At 36.6% G+C, this 18246-nt stretch overlaps 1 protein-coding gene and 1 long non-coding RNA gene across 2 annotated transcripts in view; one reads left to right on the forward strand and one right to left on the reverse strand.

Annotated features, from left to right (window-relative positions):
* LOC134662077 (uncharacterized) overlaps nt 1-18246 on the reverse strand; it is an 84856-nt gene that overhangs the window by 33547 nt on the left and 33063 nt on the right. The window lies entirely within an intron of this gene.
* Nucleotides 1435-2497, forward strand: LOC134662095 (transcription factor ATOH1-like). Its single transcript, XM_063518368.1, has one exon. It carries the CDS (start codon nt 1711-1713, stop codon nt 2185-2187), a length of 477 nt encoding a protein of 158 aa, XP_063374438.1. The 5' UTR covers nt 1435-1710; the 3' UTR covers nt 2188-2497.

Raw genomic sequence — 18246 nt, forward strand, 5'->3', positions numbered from 1 at the left:
CAGAGAGTAAACAAGAGTCCATGCAGTGGCACATTAATGGTTCAGCTCATCCCAAGAAGTTGAAGGTCATCCCTTCAGCTGGCAAGGTCATGGCCACGATATTTTGGGATTGTGAAGGAGTATTACTAATCGATTATAAAGAAAAAGGTGTAAATATCACAGGACAGTACTACGCTAACATTCTACGTCAATTAAAGGATGTAATTAAAGAAAAGAGGCGAGGAAAGTTAACCAAAGGTATTCTGCTTCTGCATGACAACGCCCCCGTCCATACTGCTCATATTGCCAAGGCAGCTATTGTTGAACGTGGGTTTAAAACTGTTACTCACCCACCGTATAGTCCGGACTTAGCCCCCAGCGACTTCTTTTTGCTCCCCAATCTTAAAAAGGATCTGCGTGGAAATAAATTTTCTGACGATGAAGCATTGAAGGCGGCAGTGGAGGAGCATTTTTACACGAAAGATAAAAAAAAATTTACGAGGGATTAAAAAAAATAATTGATCGATCTTTTAAGTGTATGAACATAGGGGGGGAGTATATTGAAAAATAAAAATATCAAACTTTTCGTACTTGTTTGTTTTCATTCTCATACCGAGAATATTTTGAATACCCCTCGTAGTTATGCATTGGATCGGTAATCCAAAGATGTGGGTTCGAGTCTCACGTTAGCTAGAGTTGATCACAGTAAATTTTTTCATTGTGATTGACATGTCTAGTGTATATATATACAATCTATAAATTGTAATGTGGAACGTTCCACAATAAACATGGAAGGAAATCAGTATGTTTATTACAAGCATATTGATGTTAAAATTGATATTAAATAATTTCGTTTCCTCAAGACTAGTAGCGCGGTTACTAGACAGATAATTTTGCATTTGCCTTCGATATTTTTGAATTATATGGGCCTAAAATACCTTTTGAATGCCTATAAACTATTCGAAGTGGCGCCGTTAATGATCTAAACTCGATTAAAAATATATTATCTGATTCTGAAAGTAGTAGTAACTACCAAGGTCACGCCGATGCCACGCCGATAGCGCAGCGTCGGCGGCGGCGGCGCGAAAATTTTGTCGGCGGCGGCGGCGCGCCGGCGCGGCGCTCATATCTATAGGGTACCAACAATTTAATACATAAAATATACTAGGTATCACGTAAGTACGTACGTACACTACCATTTATTAATTTGTCACCAAGTTTGAACATAACATATATAAACCCTACTAGGTAACTACCGAATAGCACTTTATTTTAACAACCTACGTCAAAAATTGTGTAGAGTCTGTGCGGAAAGAAAAGAGTCGGGGAATATAAGGGAATATCAATACAATCTATGACTCTTCTCTTTCCGCACAGACTCCAATTCGTAAAAGTGTAATTTAAAACTTATTACTGTTCCTGGCAAAATATTAACATCCCGTACGCACATACGGAAGACTCCCCATCAAGGTCAATAACAAAGCGAACGAAATAGTCCCCGCAAAACTAGATCGAGAACTCTCTAACAATGCGGGGAGGAAATATTTAATGATGATTGGCCTTAAATTACCCTCTCAAAAGCGCCGACGTCCCGCTCTCGCACCCCTGATCTACCTCCTCTCGTCCCTCTCGCGCGAACAGGGAATCTATATAAAGAACAACAGGTAAGCGCCCCGAGACATTCCCCCGTGGGACACCCGACTGTACGCACCTGTTCGAACTTACGTCACGATGGCCGCCGAAACTTACGGACATCGCTTAATTTACTCAGAGAAAGACATGTTCCCGTCTGAAATGTTGGAATATTCTACTGAAGACTGTTATCTGTCCTGGCCGAGATCTCCTGACTCTGGAAGGTCGAGTTTGGAGCCGACACCTTCCATGGACGGCAGCATCAACCAGGATTCTCCGAACCACATCGCTTATCGTGGACTGTCTCGAGAAGTTTTCGAAGACAGTGCTGAAGACTCAGAATTGCTAGAAGGTTCTGGAAAAAGGAGAGGACGAGCGACCAGCGCTGCTGTGCTGAAGAGGAGACGTCTGGCTGCCAATGCGAGGGAAAGGAGAAGGATGCAGAACCTCAACAAGGCGTTTGACAGACTCCGAGGCCATCTTCCATCGCTCGGCGCCGATCGTCAGCTGTCCAAGTACGAAACTCTTCAGATGGCGCAAACGTACATCGCCGCTCTCTACGAATTGCTCCAATAGGTAATAGTGCGCAGTGTCGTGACTTGCCAAAATCGTCTAGAAATTATAAATACAGGGATTTTATTTATTGTAAAAATTAAGTACCAGAATACTCAGTGTTACCAATTAAAGCACTTCTTAATTGACTTTTGCGGTTTAAAGTGAGGTGTCTTGTTTCACGCTTACTATTTTGTGTTTTTTTTTTAATTTAAGTTTGCTTGTCAGTATCCGTCCTACCGATTTAAGTTAATTTTAGTGTAAGTAGTTACCTTTAAAGGTTTTTCAACTATTCATCTTGCCAAGAAAGTATTATGTCCAAACATTCCTTGTAGTTAGGGACTTTGAAGTCAGTGTTGTAGATAAATTGTTATGCTATTAGTATATTTAGAATGTATCGCGGACCGTTATATTATGGCAAAACCAGTCAAACGATGTTTTTATTTGTAAATATACGAATATGTTTGAATTTTATGTGTGATTTTCTATTTCTCTCCAACCCCTAATTAGTTCTTTAAATTTCACAATATTTGGTAACTTTAATCAAATTTTAGCGACACTCAGTTATGTTTTCCAATATAATTTCTATAGAGTCTGTGCGGAAAGAGAAGAGTCATAAAATGTTTTCTTATACATACTCCATGACTCTTTTCTTTACACAGAAACTTTAACTTATATTTCTATTTATAAGTATAATATGATATTTATCGTATTATAGAATACTTCATCTAAACATAAGTGTGTGTGCGTTTTACTGTCGAAAGAAAATAAATATTAAAGCGGTAAAAGTGCATCTCTATATCTAAATATGATTATCAAGATGATACAGTAATTGTTGAGATAGTTTTGAGCACCTAATTAAGCGTAGTACAGATACTTTTCATGACGACTGCACAACCTTCAGATTTTTTAATCAGTAATCTAATTGATCATGAAAAAATTACCATAATTTCCATATTGCATAAAAACGCATAGAGCAAAACCGATTGCAAAAACAATAAAATAAAGTATTAATCATTTTATATGCAGCAAAGGATATGTTTGCAGTCCAAGATTTTTCAAGCCGGTAAAAATGACGATCGCTACGACAATTGAATCATATACGATTACCTAATATAATTCAAGAAGTGGATCCCACCTTGAGGAGAAACTAATATAGGCCTTATCGTATCTAGTAATCAGGCCGCATAGCCAACATGCCAATTGCAAACGCTCCGTAGCGATAGAAACTAATATGGAAGAGTGATAGACAAAGCGTTTTGTTGACGAAGCGATAGCGATAGCGATTGTCACTTTGTCTAGGCCGACAAGACGATGTGTATCTTCTTTGCCGAAAAGCGATTGCTACCTAAGGATCAAATGTTAGTTTTAAGATATTTATGTATGGGCCACTATATAGTTGCCTGAAATAAAGATTTCATTCATTCATTCACTCATTCAAATGATATTTCGTACGTAGAAATTCTAATACAAAGAAATTAGAGCGAGTAGAAGTTTTACATACCAGAATTATTTACGCGCTCTAATATTTTCTTCTAGAGAGACGCTTACGGTATAAAACAGACTCAATCTCGGGGCTTAATCACCCAATACATGATTAGGGGTCAATCATACAACCAATTGCTGTATCAATGATATGCAGATTTTCAAACCCCGCCTACCGTTCATACAACCCATACAAATCATAAAATTCATACAAATCCCATTAACAATGTAAATGACACTAATAATAACCTATCAAAATCCGCTAAGTTATCGCAACTTGACACTGACAGTAAGATGCCGCTGTCAAAAATTTGACAGAACCTGTCATTAGATTCACAGGTTGCTGTTTTAATAACTAAGCGGGATTTTTAACGTTTTTTAAAGACTTTTTAGGAATTTTAAATGTCGCTGGGGTGTAATTTGGGAAGGTATTATGTTAATGTCCGTTTTTTTATGAAGGAATGAAGTCGTCAAAGTATGTTTAATTGTAGCTTTACGAATAATTTCTATTAGATAACAAATTTTAAATTTAAATGTTACAAATATCTATAACCATTTAAAAAAAATACGTAGGTAAATGGAAAAAAAAATCTTGCACAACAAAGATAAAATGTTATACATATGGCTTTAATAATTTAACCTAACAAGGTTAGAAAATCAGTCGACTCTTTAAAATTGGCTTACGTTTTATGACTCTACTTATGATAGATAAATAATAATGCAAACTGTAGTGCGATTAGTGCGACATAAAATAGTAGAAATAAATAAAATGGAACTAAAAAAACCATACTAAATTGTTGCCATGTTTAACCATTTTACGTCAATAATGTGATAGTTAATATGTAGGAAGGCGCCCTCATTTATTTTCAACAATTTCTTGTCGGACTATACTTACACACTTAAATAAAATTAAGCACCTTCTACTTCTTTTAGCATTGCAATAGAAGAGGGTTGCCAATAGTCCCGAAAATTCCCTAATTTATTTCAAAAACCCCTATTGTGGGGTCCCTGCGTCATTATTTCCAAAGTTTCGTCAACGTCTAAAGTTCGAGTGGCAGAACAATCAGTCAACCCCATGCAAATATACCAGATGTCGCTTTATCCCAAGAAAAACATCCTGACTTCCTTATTAAACTACATATAATTTGGACCTTAAAACAAACGAGCTAAAGCTCAAATTGAAATGACGTTTAATCAAGTTTAATGCACTTAAAGTTTTAAACGAACGATGTGATAGGTGTATCCTTGATATAAATAATGTTGGCTCTGATAAATAGTGTTAAAGAATAATCATACTTAAGGTTTAGTGTAGAAAGATTACTTTGCAATAGTGTGAAAATGTAGACACAAAAGTTCAGTATAATCCGGTCAGTAGGGTAGAATATCTAGGCTAATAGGTACTGTTCAATTTACACAATAAATATATACCAACTAATCCACTTTGCGTCCTCAACTGTGCGTTTCTCCAGAAAGTTCCTGCCTCATAGAGTCTGTTCGGAATGAGAAGAGTCGTGGAATGTATGTGGCCCGATACATTCCACGATTCTTCTCTTTCTGAACAAATTCTACAGCTAAACTGTGAAATGAACTGTCGATGTGCGGTATTTCCGGACCGATACGACCTTCAAACCTTCATGAAAAGACTAAAGAGCGTACTACTATCTTAAAGGCAGGACACCCCTCTGGTGTTGCAGGTGTCCATAGGTACGGTAATTGCTTACCATCAAGCCATTCCTCTACTCATTTGCCTCCTGTTTCATAAAAAAGCACTTTGGCCACCCCGATATAATACGTATATATCTAGTAAGTATAATATGTAATTTATCACTACAAATTAAGCATGTATCAGAATTTTGACTAAAAGTGTTTGTACATTACATATAGGCCAAAGGCCGCACCGAAAACCACAAAATATACATATACATACGTATAATGTATGCACGACTTATCTATCACTTGACATTACCGACGCATGCGCAACGGACATGTCGCCTCATTGGCCGCCTCTCGACCAATCAGCGCGTGGCGCATAGCGCACGCCCGTTCAATTGTAGAACGCACATAGAATAAGCCGTTAGAAAAAAGATTGGTGAATGGAGTGATATTAGAGGACTCCTTATAAAAGTAGAATTTTTGTCGCTATAATCTTTTAATCCTGTAAAACTTACATATAATATAATAGGTACCCGCAATATAAGTAAAGAGTAGGTACCTACAATGAAATACCGAAACAAAAAATACAAAATATACGTGTAGATAGATCGTATAGACTTCTGTTCTCAAAAGTTACGTATAGGTACTGGAGCCTACTAAGTACCTATTTCTCTTTGCGATTTTTTTTTTATGTTGGTCTTAACAATTAGGAACAAAATTTCAAAGTTTTACATGCTCTATACCTAGTTAAAATCATAAATATTTCAGTGAATATATGTATGCCCTCCTTTTCAGACAGATACATTTTGTCTTAATTATTTTAATTATGAACATTTTGTTAACTAACTATTAAGATGAAACTAAAAAAGACATCTTTATTTCAACTTTTCACACCTTCTTGTCAAGGGTAGATTTTGATAAGGGTTGAAACAGTGTGTAATTAATATTGGGAACGTTATTAAACAAAAACACACTAGAAACCTATCTATTATTTTATCAAACTAAATAGAACATTCTCATAAAACTTTTTATTTGCGCTATAGAGTACGGACTCTATAAATAGTGCAAAGATCGTCGATCCCTACTGGGTCAGATCTTGTACATAATACCTAGGTAACTTGTTACAGTTCTACGCTCTATTTTTATTGAGTTTAATGGGTCAAAGTTTTAATTTTCTGACTTTTTCGATAGGTAGAGTCGGACCAAGCTAACTATGCATGGCATTTGCAATGACAGTGTGAAAATGCCATCATTTATGTCAAATGTCTAATATTTGATGACATGGCCACACTTTGTAATTTGCTCCGACTTCTAGCAATGGTTAGCCAAACCATACACATTAAATCTGAATTTCATATTAAGCGGGAGTTTCTAACGTTTTGCTCGTTTCTATCGGCGTATTAGTTGGATATTTCAATACGACATTGCATTCCTTCCGTCAAGGAATCTTAAAAATCTCAAAGAAACGATCGTCTTTATTAAAATATTATTGAAATTCACATGTTTTAAATCATTTTAAGTATCATTAATTTGTTATGCGTAACGAAAGAGTAGAGGTTGCCTCCATATTGTAATATTATGCATAACTAATAAATAATATCGAATTCTATCATTGATATTCGGGATTCTATTTTTTGTACAAATTAAGAAGCGCTTAGGTCAGCGGGGGACTTGTTTTTGACCTGGTAGCATTTTTTTAACTAACATACTGTTCATTAGGTAATATTATTACGTATGTGTATACAATAGACTAGAAATAATACTTAGACTAGAAATGGATCTTATAGCAATAATATCACCAAATACACATTTAATTAGATACCAAATGCACATTTAATAAAAATAAAAATAAACAATTTGCTGATTATGTGACGATTAAGGGCCGGTACAGACGGACCGCAACCCGACTGCAATTTGTATAGGAACTGCACGCCAACTGCAAACCAACTGCAATGTCGGCGTGCAGTTCGCATACAAGTTAAGTCGGGTCGCAGTCCGTCTGTATCGTCTCTAAAAATGCGTGTTACAGATATTGCAAATACGACAACATTCCAGTGATTAAAATGGTATGTCAAGTCAACTCGCATTATTTACCTACATTATTGTAATGAGATACTTAATTAAATACGTACTAAGACGAATCATTCTCCCTACATTATAATCTCATTAATTATGACCGTATACAAACCCAAATGTATAACTTTAATAAAAGCCTTTGCTCTTTCATCCCCTAATCTAATTAAGTGGTGAAAGGTTACCCACTTAGCATTTGTATCAAAAAGTCATAAATAATAACCAGGCAGAGTCGGGAGGCTGACAAAGCTCACGTATAGTCGGCATTATTTTCAAATAAATCACGTTTTTTACCATCATCGACGACAAATATAAAAATGTCACCGCAGAATAAAGGATGTCCATATTTAAAAAGCCGTTTGAGTATAAAATATCTTTCGGTTTTCAAATTCGGAATAAATTTCGTGTCACCTGCGCGGACGCCACCGGAAGAACTCCCAACATTCCCTCTCCTTTATCTGTAAAGCTGCGTCCCTCTTCCACGATGTCTTTTATATTTTTATCGTTTGTTTTAGTTCGTTTAAAGATTTGTATCGAGATAATTTTATGCTTGTTTTATGCGCTATAAATTACGTCGTCTATAGATGTCGAAGATAGAAACGGGCAATTTGTACGGTAGCGATGACAGGTGACAGGGGAGAGATAGAGATAGAGAATAACGTTTGTCATAACACTGAGACCCATAGCTTTCATATGGGAAAATATCTAAATCATATAAAAAAGGCAAGCTGGTGCGTTATTGACAATATTTTATATTTCTGATAGACGCAACGATATATTTCTAAAAATAATGTCTCATAGTAAATACTTAAAGCTCAAAAACGGCCTTGTTGATCCAAAAGCAACGTAATGGTACTTATTAAAATCCAAAAGAGACATTCAGTTTAGGTCCTAGACAGAATCGCAATAAGAGATCATGGTAAGGCCCCTGGTAATTATTATGTACTTACATTTATCAATATTTTTTGCCGTTCCTCTAAATATTTTTTATTGGCACATTTAGCATGTGAGTTGCGGAAATGCCGTAGACCATACTTATACAATTTGTAATTTTTAATATTATGCTTATTTTGCTGTCAAAAAACAACATATAAAACAAATTTCCTCTATCCAAATTTTAGCAGCCACATTTCTTACTCCAATTAAACTTAAAAAATATGCCCTCCCCTTCCTGGCCGAAAACTGGGAAGCCATTAAAAACAATCCGATTAAAAACAATTCTTTCTAATGAAGAGGTTTCAATCATGGCTGTTTAGATTCCCTTGTTTTTGCTCGGTGGTCCGATTTTTAAAAAGTTAATTTTCATTATGATTCCGTTTTAAACATCACTAGTTTCTTCAAATTTAGACTTTATATGTATAAAAATAAGATCGCCGTGGACTGCATATGTGGGTGGTGTGAGACTAGTACTGACGATGCAAGCCACGCCTTTTCCTCCTTGGAATATTAATTCTAATAATGTTATCATATTTCATCCCGCTACTGGATTAGTGTTTGATATCATTATTTATTTATTTTTCGTTGTTAGGCTTCATGCAACATTGGTCTACAAAAAAAATGGTTGTCTGTAAAGTCGGTTTACGGACGGATTTTGCGTGATAACGTCATAAGAAAACATTGATAAAAAATTGCATACTTTTATACGTTACCCTGGAGATCTGTCCACAACGTTACCATGGAGATCTGTCCACAACGTTACCATGGAGATCTGTCCACAAGGTGACACTTTTTCGTGCATGCTACCGGTGTTCATCGATTTACAAGACGTTATCACGTCAAAAAAAAAACGCCTGTCACCGTATCTTTATATGAGTCGATGTGTGCTCCCTCTTTATTTACTGAAATTTCATGATTAGCTGCTTAAGGCTTTTTGGGATTATTAAAAACAAAACATATGTATAACAAAACTCATGCTTTGCAAAAATATTAATTTTCTCCAAGGGACAAAAAAGGTGAATTTGCTGTGAATTTTCATCGCTTTGGTTTAGGCTATTAAATAAATAAAAAATACAGAATTACTAGACTGATATCATAAACCGGCATGTACGTACGTATGTAGTTTTAGTTGTGTATGTTTGTTTGTATGTACGTACTAGTTTGTACAAGCTTCAAGTATTCTCACGGCAATCTTTCCAAAAACAATAATGTAGTCGTGATTACAAAAAGCCGAACAAATCTAATTTAAACTTTTACTTGCAAGTTTAGCCGACAGCGTAATTGGCGCACATCCGTCTGTCTGTCCGTCTGTCTGCATGTCCGTACTCGAACTTGAGATTATCTTTAATTTCGCGTCGACCTTCGAATGGTAATTGTCGATTAAATGCGTTTAAAATGTAATTTTGTACTAATCCTGAACGATATGCCACGATATACCAAGCGAAAGTTATCAACTACTAAAGTAACGTATGGGTACGTCTATACGTACCTATATACCTAACTCTTTACACAGTGAGTGCTAGTATTTGACTATATATATATCTGGTATCGGACTATACAACCCAATCTGCTACGGACCCCTTGGTTTGTAGGGTTAAATATGGCCAGATCGGATATTGTTACTGCTCTCAGACTGCGTTCCGGACACATACCATTAAATAGTTTCGGATTCATCATGGGTAAGAACCAGTCTCCAAACTGTACCGAATGTGGGGTAAAGGAAGATGTGTTCCATATCTTGGTTGAGTGTGTCCGAAACGAGGCTGAGAGGGTAAATTTCATGCAAAAATACAATTGTAATTTATATGACATAGGTGAAGCTAACATAATTTTAGCCTTCCCACAATCAAAAAAGGCTATGAAAATATATGAAATTGTTAACCTAGGCATTAAGCGTAGATAATAAGAGTTGATTTGTTTTGCTATGTCACAATAAGGGTGACATTTTCAATTGTGAAAAAACCCTTTTTACTTTAATAAAGATTAAAAAAAAAAAAAAAATATACCTAAACCCAATTAATAAATTGTAACCATTCGATAGCGTTCGCGTTTGCGTTATGTCTATTTTTGTATGGGATTTTGAACAGCGCGCCTAGCGGGACGATACAAAATGATACTTAACGTAAACGCGTACGTCACGTCACGCTATCGAATGAAATTTACACTAGCGGTAAAGGAGATTTTTTTTTTCAGAAACTGAAACTTATAATAGTGCTTAATAGCCCAGGAAGTAGTGTCATAAGGTGCAAATTTTGGTATCGGATGAATTCACTTAGGACAGATGTAATATACGTTAGGATAAGCTAATTGAGCCCGGTAGCCATCCGCCACCCCCTGGCAAGTAGGCAGGGGGGGCCAGTCTGCAACAGCTGGCAGCAGTCTAGCAGTCTGTATGGGGGAGCAATAGCTCGTAGACTTAGGTATCTGCTTAATGAAAAAAAAAATGCTTGTAGCCTTTCTTAATAATCCGTTTAGTGCAACACCCAGATTACAATTAAGTTATGACTCCACATAAATAACCTTAAAACCGGACGTGGAGGCTGCGCCGGAAGTCGGTAACGAATGGGCGTGAGCTTCGGACATATATCACTTCCGGTGTTGACTTTATTACAAATATTTGGTGGGAGATTATACTGTAAATTATTATACTTGGTGTAAGCAAATTAATTAGATAAGGGTGAATTTCGATTGTACCCGTTTGACCGCCATTTTGTCAAAATAAATAAAAATGTTTCTGGACAATCTTACAGAAATCGACCTACCCCAAACAACCTAAGTAATCCTGCCTCTTCTTCCTCGCATTATCCCGGCATTTTGCCATGGCTCATGGGAGCCTGGGGTCCGCTTGACAACTAGTCCCAAGAATTGACGTAGGCACTAGTTCTTACGAAAGCGACTGCCATCTGACCTAACACCTACCTAAACCTGAAACTACTGTAATGCCAACGATTTACTTATTATTTACATAGATAGATTAGATACCTACAAGATAACAGTACAGAAGAGTCTCGGACAATACCAGAATGAGAATATGTAGTAAGAAAAGACTTTTATACCATTTATAGCTATTTGTAGTTTAAAAGGCGTTTGTATTTAAATGTTCTCCCAATGTAGAAAAATGATTTTTAAAGACCGATATTCGAAAATTATAAGACTGACAGAGAAAGATGCCTGCAATTTGCGAACTTCGATATTCGCGGTACGCCCCCAGATTTTCCCCAATATCGCAATGCGCATGAGAGATTAAATAAAACCCTTTCTGTTAACTATTATTATTTAGCCAAATCTGTTCATTCAATCAAATGTTCCGGTAGCACGAACGAGTCTGACATAATAGTAATTTGATCGAATTGCTTTCTGCTAAAGAGGCAGTATGTCGCTCGGAGGCTCTGGATAGCGGTATGATTACAGAGTAGGTGAATTCAGAGACAATCAGACTGGATTGCAAAATAGCAAATGTTAGAAAAAAAAAAACTGTACCGCGGGACTGAAACTCGCGACTCCGGGATGCCAGGGGCCCGTTTCTCAAAAGCTTGTAACTTGTAATACAAGTGGGAGTCCCTTTCTTACAAAAGCTGCCGAAAAGTGACATCCGCTTGTATTACAAGTATACAAGTAACAAGCTTTTGAGAAACGGGCCTCAGGCGGTCTAGCATGACTCCATACATGAAGTCGCGCCAGATGTATGGAGTCGCGCGCGAGAACGCAACTCATGCTAGACCGCCAGATGGCCTAGGCAAGGTGACGATCGCTTGCGCTTCGCTATCGAATCGCTTTGTGTCTCTCAATAAATGTTACTCTATGCGCGCTAACCGTGCAGTCGTCGATGCGCGTGCGCTACCCGCCGCCCGCGGCGCCGCTACGCGCTGCGCTAATGCCCCATTTATGCCAATTTGATGATGATAAGGATGGCGTTTATTGCCAAATTGGCAACATAGTAGGTTTTTGATTAAATATACTTTAGCTAAGGTAATTGACCGAGCCAAACGAAAGGTTTCCATTTCAGATTTCGGCCATGCGATGGATGGCTACTCTCCCTCACAGTCAAACGATTATTGTGAAATTTTATGAGCAGGTTCGATAATTGCAATTTATATGATGCTTTTTGTCAATTCATTTTTTTAGAAAATAATGTATAGGTACCTACCTAATTCAACAGTGTGAAATCATTTTCTTCATACATAATTCTCTGTTTTTTATTCAGATATGGAAATAGCTTTGAATTGAACCTACCTTTGAAATACTTAATCTGAATACTTATTTTGTATGTTTTAAATACTGTCATTCCAGACAGTTAAAATATACTAAAAGACTTTCTTTTGAAAACCTTTTGAACCCAAACCACTGGAGCTACAAAACCAGCGGAAATTTTGATACATAGTTGCACCAGTAGAATAGTATGTATAGTTTTGTTCATCAACAATACAAGATTGTGTTTCAAATGCACTTGCAATAAAATAAAATAAAATTTAGGAATATTACAACGATAATCACATTAATTTTAGAATAAATACTAGTACCTACCTACCACAATTTTATTATCCCCTGCTTGAAAGACACGGAAAATGGAGTACCCACTTTTCTACGGATACGGATATACGGGTAAGTAGCTAGGTAAAAGTTACAAAGCAAATCAACACAGCTATGCACTTTGGAGACCTTTCACGAAATTTTGACTAAGTATTAATAAGACTTAGGAGCGACAAACTACATATTTCCATAAAATACTTTTAAACTCCTAACTCTAATAAAAAATAAAAAATAATAAAACAAAAAAAGAGAGCCAAGATATCAATATCCAGAAAGGAAAATGGGGACTGTGTTTGTGTGTAGAGGATTGCCTAATTGCCTATCCTCTTAAGAACTATTTCGAAAAACTTCATTTCATTTCATTTATTTACCTACGAGTAGTTAGTAGACGAAAGCCGTAAAATATGTAAAAATCTCACATGATATTGCTATTACTTCACAAACCTGTGGATAAAGGTAACTTTTGAACACGCTGGCTGCATGGCTCCACGCTGTTACCACAGCTTTCTTCCGTGACAGTAATGTCCAACATTATGCCATATTTGCTGTAATATCTATAATATATCAACAAGGTAGCTATCAGGGAACCACAAGTAGGAAAAGCTTCCATCACGCAAAAAATGATCACATAAAGTATGGGCTACAGAAAAGTGACATTCGCCGTGTTTTTTCATGATGAAGGCAAACGAGCTGACAAATCGTCTGATAGTAAGCATTTACCATCGTCCATGGACACTTGCAACACCAGAGGGGTTGTAAGTACGTTGCCGGCATTTAAGACTCTTTTCTTGAAGGTTTGAAGGTCGGTATCAGTCCGGAAATGTCCTTCATTCCACAGTTAAGGTGTGCGAGGAGAAAGTATCGTAACGTTGCAACGTATGCTGCTGTAGTCGTTATCTAAATGTCACCTGAAAGGTTCTAAATGTCACCCTTCAAGAGAATTGACGACATTCTAATCGCAGCAGTAAAGCAGCTAATCGTCGGTATCAAAACTATGTACTTACTTTAAATGTTGCTCAAAATTTGGCTTTAACAAGCAAACACATGAAGTACACATGTAGTTTTTGTGTTGTACCTTGTGTGGTGGCGGTCTGTCAGTCAAGTTTAGTCTCATTAGGCTAAACGGCCGCTTCCATACATTTTACACACAGGAAGCTGTCAGTACCATTCATAAGATGAAAAGGAGAGGTTAACAATTACACAGTTAAAGGCAAACCTGCTAAAAGTTGCGGTTTCGTAATGCTTAGGTTGGATCGCTGAAGATTGCGTGGGCTTTCAATTCGATTCTGGTTAATTTCGTGTTCGTGTTATTTAGAAATAATCGATTTGTAGTTTAAAGAATGCCGCCTGGGCTAATTTTCAATATCATCCCTATTGAATCTAGTGTACTTATTACTTGTGTTGTGTGATGTATTGAATATAGTATACTAACACCTCTATGGTACTCTGAAATAAAGATATTGTATTGTATTGCTGTAAAAGGCATCAAGTGATCTGTTTTTTATACCACGACGATGGCAAACTTAACGTTAAACTTTGCATGAACATTTATCAATTTATCAACATTTATCTACATCCGGTATATGTATGTAGTCAAGTCAGGACTAAATCCTCGTAAGCCATTCGATACAAGGATCAAGGCCGCTTAACGTGGGAGCCACAGAAAAAGAGAAGGATGGTGATTTGACATTTGTCACAGATTTTTTTCCAATACAAGTCCAGTAAGTTGATGTCTCAGTCCACGTTAGACCGTTGAAGGATCTAGACTCCGATTAGTAAATCCTATCGGCGCATCTATCCAGGTGCGGATCGGCGATAAGCGCGCGCGCAGAGCGGAACTGGCACCTGCGTACACGCCGATCTAGTGACGCCCCGTTTATCGATAAAGTTGTGTGAAGAGCAAAAGGAGCGACAAATTAATAATGCAATAAAAACGAGGACGACGTGGTATTAGAAACAACAGTTTATAAATACGGATATTTATTTATTTATTTAAACTTTATTGCACAAATTTACACAAAAAGAGTACAAATGGCGGATTAACGCTATGAGACATTATCTACCGTCAACCATTGGGCTAAACAGAGACAATTTGTTTGGTGCAGGATTGTAAATAGTGGAGTGAAGTAAACATATTGGCTATTGTTTTTAGAACCGATGCAGGTAGTAAAGTTTGTCGAATTACTTTTTTGGGAGATATGATGCACGAAGTGAAATGTCCATCTGCATATGCACATAGTCAAACAAAATATGTACCAAGTGGTAAAGTGGTAATGACATCCTATAGTTTGTATTGTATATAGTTTTTGTTATTTTTTGTAAAACCTTCTTACACAAAATGCATAATTTAAGAAGCTACTATAACTTGTATTTAGAGTCCGCTACAATACGCTGCGTAGCTTTTTGCACCGACTTGAATGAAATACAGTGAAGCAGCGTCATTATTCATTATAAGTAAACGAGATATTTTCATAGAAATTCGACATTAATTATGCCATTTCAACACTTTGTCATTGCCAATGCCAGGCGGAGTTAACTTGGTCGGACTCTAATAATTTAAAGCGATAATTTAATTTGCGCGATTTAAAAATTTACTTTAAAATTTTATTTATATACATATAAGGTACAAATACATGACAAAAACAATAAATAACAACAACTTAAAATAACAATTAAACTAAATACAAACTATGTAATTTATAATAAAACTAAACTAAACTAAACCTAAAAATTTAAATTTACTCACAACATCGTTGTGATGTGCATACCTATATCGATATTTGAATCACCAGTCCCATCACTATCTAGATCACCGATGGTTAGGGAAGATACCTCGCATCGCGTACGACAAGGCGCGTGCCACCTTTTTACTTCAAATTCACTCGTCCCACTCCCAAAGAGCCTATCCACCATCCATCTACAATCTAACACCAATCTTATAGCTTTAAAGTTAGAGCTGATATTTGAACGGGAAGAATGAAGTAGTTAAGGTTATGGTGGAGATGATGGGATGAAATAATTGTTTCGGAATACACAGTAATGCTTTGTTAATTTGAATATGGGGCTGTTTTTTAGGGTTATTTTTAGGCGAGGGTGCGCACGCGCTGGGGTTAATTATTTAGAACTAATACACGGTTGAGAATTCCGTTGCTTGAATTAACATTGAATAGCGAATGGCGTTGGAAATTTGCTGGTATTTTAGAAGCATTTTAATTGTAATTGAGTTCTACTTTATTGGAATTACAAGAAGCGACAATGTTGAATTTTACATTACACATTCTCTAATAGCTTAACATAAAGACTAAAGAGACATGTTTCTGTATAGGTAACGAACAATTTTTTTGCCTTAAAATCATTTATTATTGGGACATAAAAAGACAAACTAAACAATAAAACTACATCACTACATAGTATAAAACAAAGTCGCTCCCCGCTGTCTGTCTGTCTGTATGTATGCTTAGCTCTTTAAAACTACACAACGATATTTTGATGCGGTTTTTTTAATAGATAGAGTGATTTAAGAGGAAGGTTTATGTATCATTTGTTAACCCGTGCGAAGCCGGGGCGGGTCGCTAGTACATTATAAACTTAAAATAATCTCATAAATTTTATTAGAATGTGGCAAATACCTTAGAACGCGAACTGTAAGTAAACATATATCTCTATTTGGAGAAGTAGGATTCTCGGACAGATGGGCCAAAATAGCGGCCGAATGGGCACCACAGGTTCCGAGGCAGAAGCAGACCAAAAATGAGATGGCGAAATGACCTGGACTCTGGAAACATTCCTTAATCTATCTATCTAATACCTTTGAACTAGCAATTCTTGTATATTTATTTATATACCTACCTATATATTTCGGGGATCTCGGAAACGGCTCTCACGACTTCGATGAAATTTGCTATATGGGTTTTCAGGGGCGAAAAATCAAAGCAAAGCTACCTATCCCAGATATTATTTTAAAAGAAACATACTCGTCTGCATCGAAATATTATTTTCTCAATTCTCTTAGTTATAATAGAAGTTAAAATGTATCTGACCCATTTTTACCCTTTTAGGAGCCATACAATCTACGCTCTTTTTAAAACAACATTCATGTACATGAATGTTGTTACGTGTTGTACGACTTGTACGTAGTGCAAGTCAAACACAGAAATGTTGTTATAAAACGTCATTTCGGAGAACTTTGCCACATTCACCCTTTTCCAAAAAATCCTAAAATGTAACCAATACGCCACCCTCCCCAATAAGGCTATGTACACACGCGCGATGAGCCGGCACTAATGCGCGCACGCCCTAACGTCCGCGATGACATGATATTGATTATAATATTGCCTTTGGAGTGGTCACGCACTTTGTAAAAAAACAATGGATCATTTTTAATTAAGTGTTGGGGGGCATCATTGGTCATTTAATTTTGGCCACCATTTTTGACGTGTCATATGGGTCTTTTAAAGTATCATTCTATGGAACTTGCTAACTATACTGTAAACAAACCGCCATATTAAAATGTCTCTGAATGATGAATTGACTAGTGACTTTTGTTTAGACACTTTAGAGCCGATTGTCGCTGAGAAGAAAAATGGAACAGCTTCGAAGTTTGCAATGCACGTCATGCACGTGCAATAGCTACGTGCATTCATACTAACCGACTACCTACTTATAAATATTAAGTTGAGTCACACAAGCTCCCCGCCTAAAGCCGCTCGCATACCATCGAAGTTATACTCTATTTTAAAACGACATCCTTAAATTACATGAAACATAAACATGGGGTTCCCCTCATCTGGCATAATATTGTTTGTCAGAAATACATTTCGCATAACATGTATCGCAGAAACACTTTTAGTCGAATGATAATTTTGCATAACTATTACTTGGCATTACTATTTACTACGCATACAATACATTTTGCAGCATATCATTAAGCAGAGGATTACTGTTGCCGATTTTCGTTTAGCATAATTTTATGTACCATAACCATCCTTCAGCATACTCTTATTATGGCATAATGATTTTTTCTGCTAGCAGAAAAGTGGGTTAAGTGAACCCAACAAAATTGGACGTGTGCCGGAAAACAAGGTTAGGTTATGTTAGAATTGCTACCTCCTACAAAATCGAATGGCTGTCAGAAAAATAGGTTAGGTTAGGTTAAGAGCTGCGACCTCCTACAAAAACGAATGGCTGTCAGAAACATAGGTTGGGTTAGCTGCGACCTCCTACAAAAACGAACGGCTACCAGAAAAGTAAGATCAACTGCCATAAAAACAGATTATGTTAGAGCATACTAGGTACTGCAGCACATTGGTAAGTCAATTAAAACCATTTATAACATCACGTTTAATTAAACTTGATAGCTTTATGCCACCAAAATAGTATGCAATACATTTATCTGCGAAATCAATA

This window comes from Cydia amplana, chromosome 2 (genome assembly GCF_948474715.1).
Source record: "Cydia amplana chromosome 2, ilCydAmpl1.1, whole genome shotgun sequence".
In the NCBI taxonomy this organism is placed as follows: domain Eukaryota; kingdom Metazoa; phylum Arthropoda; class Insecta; order Lepidoptera; family Tortricidae; genus Cydia; species Cydia amplana.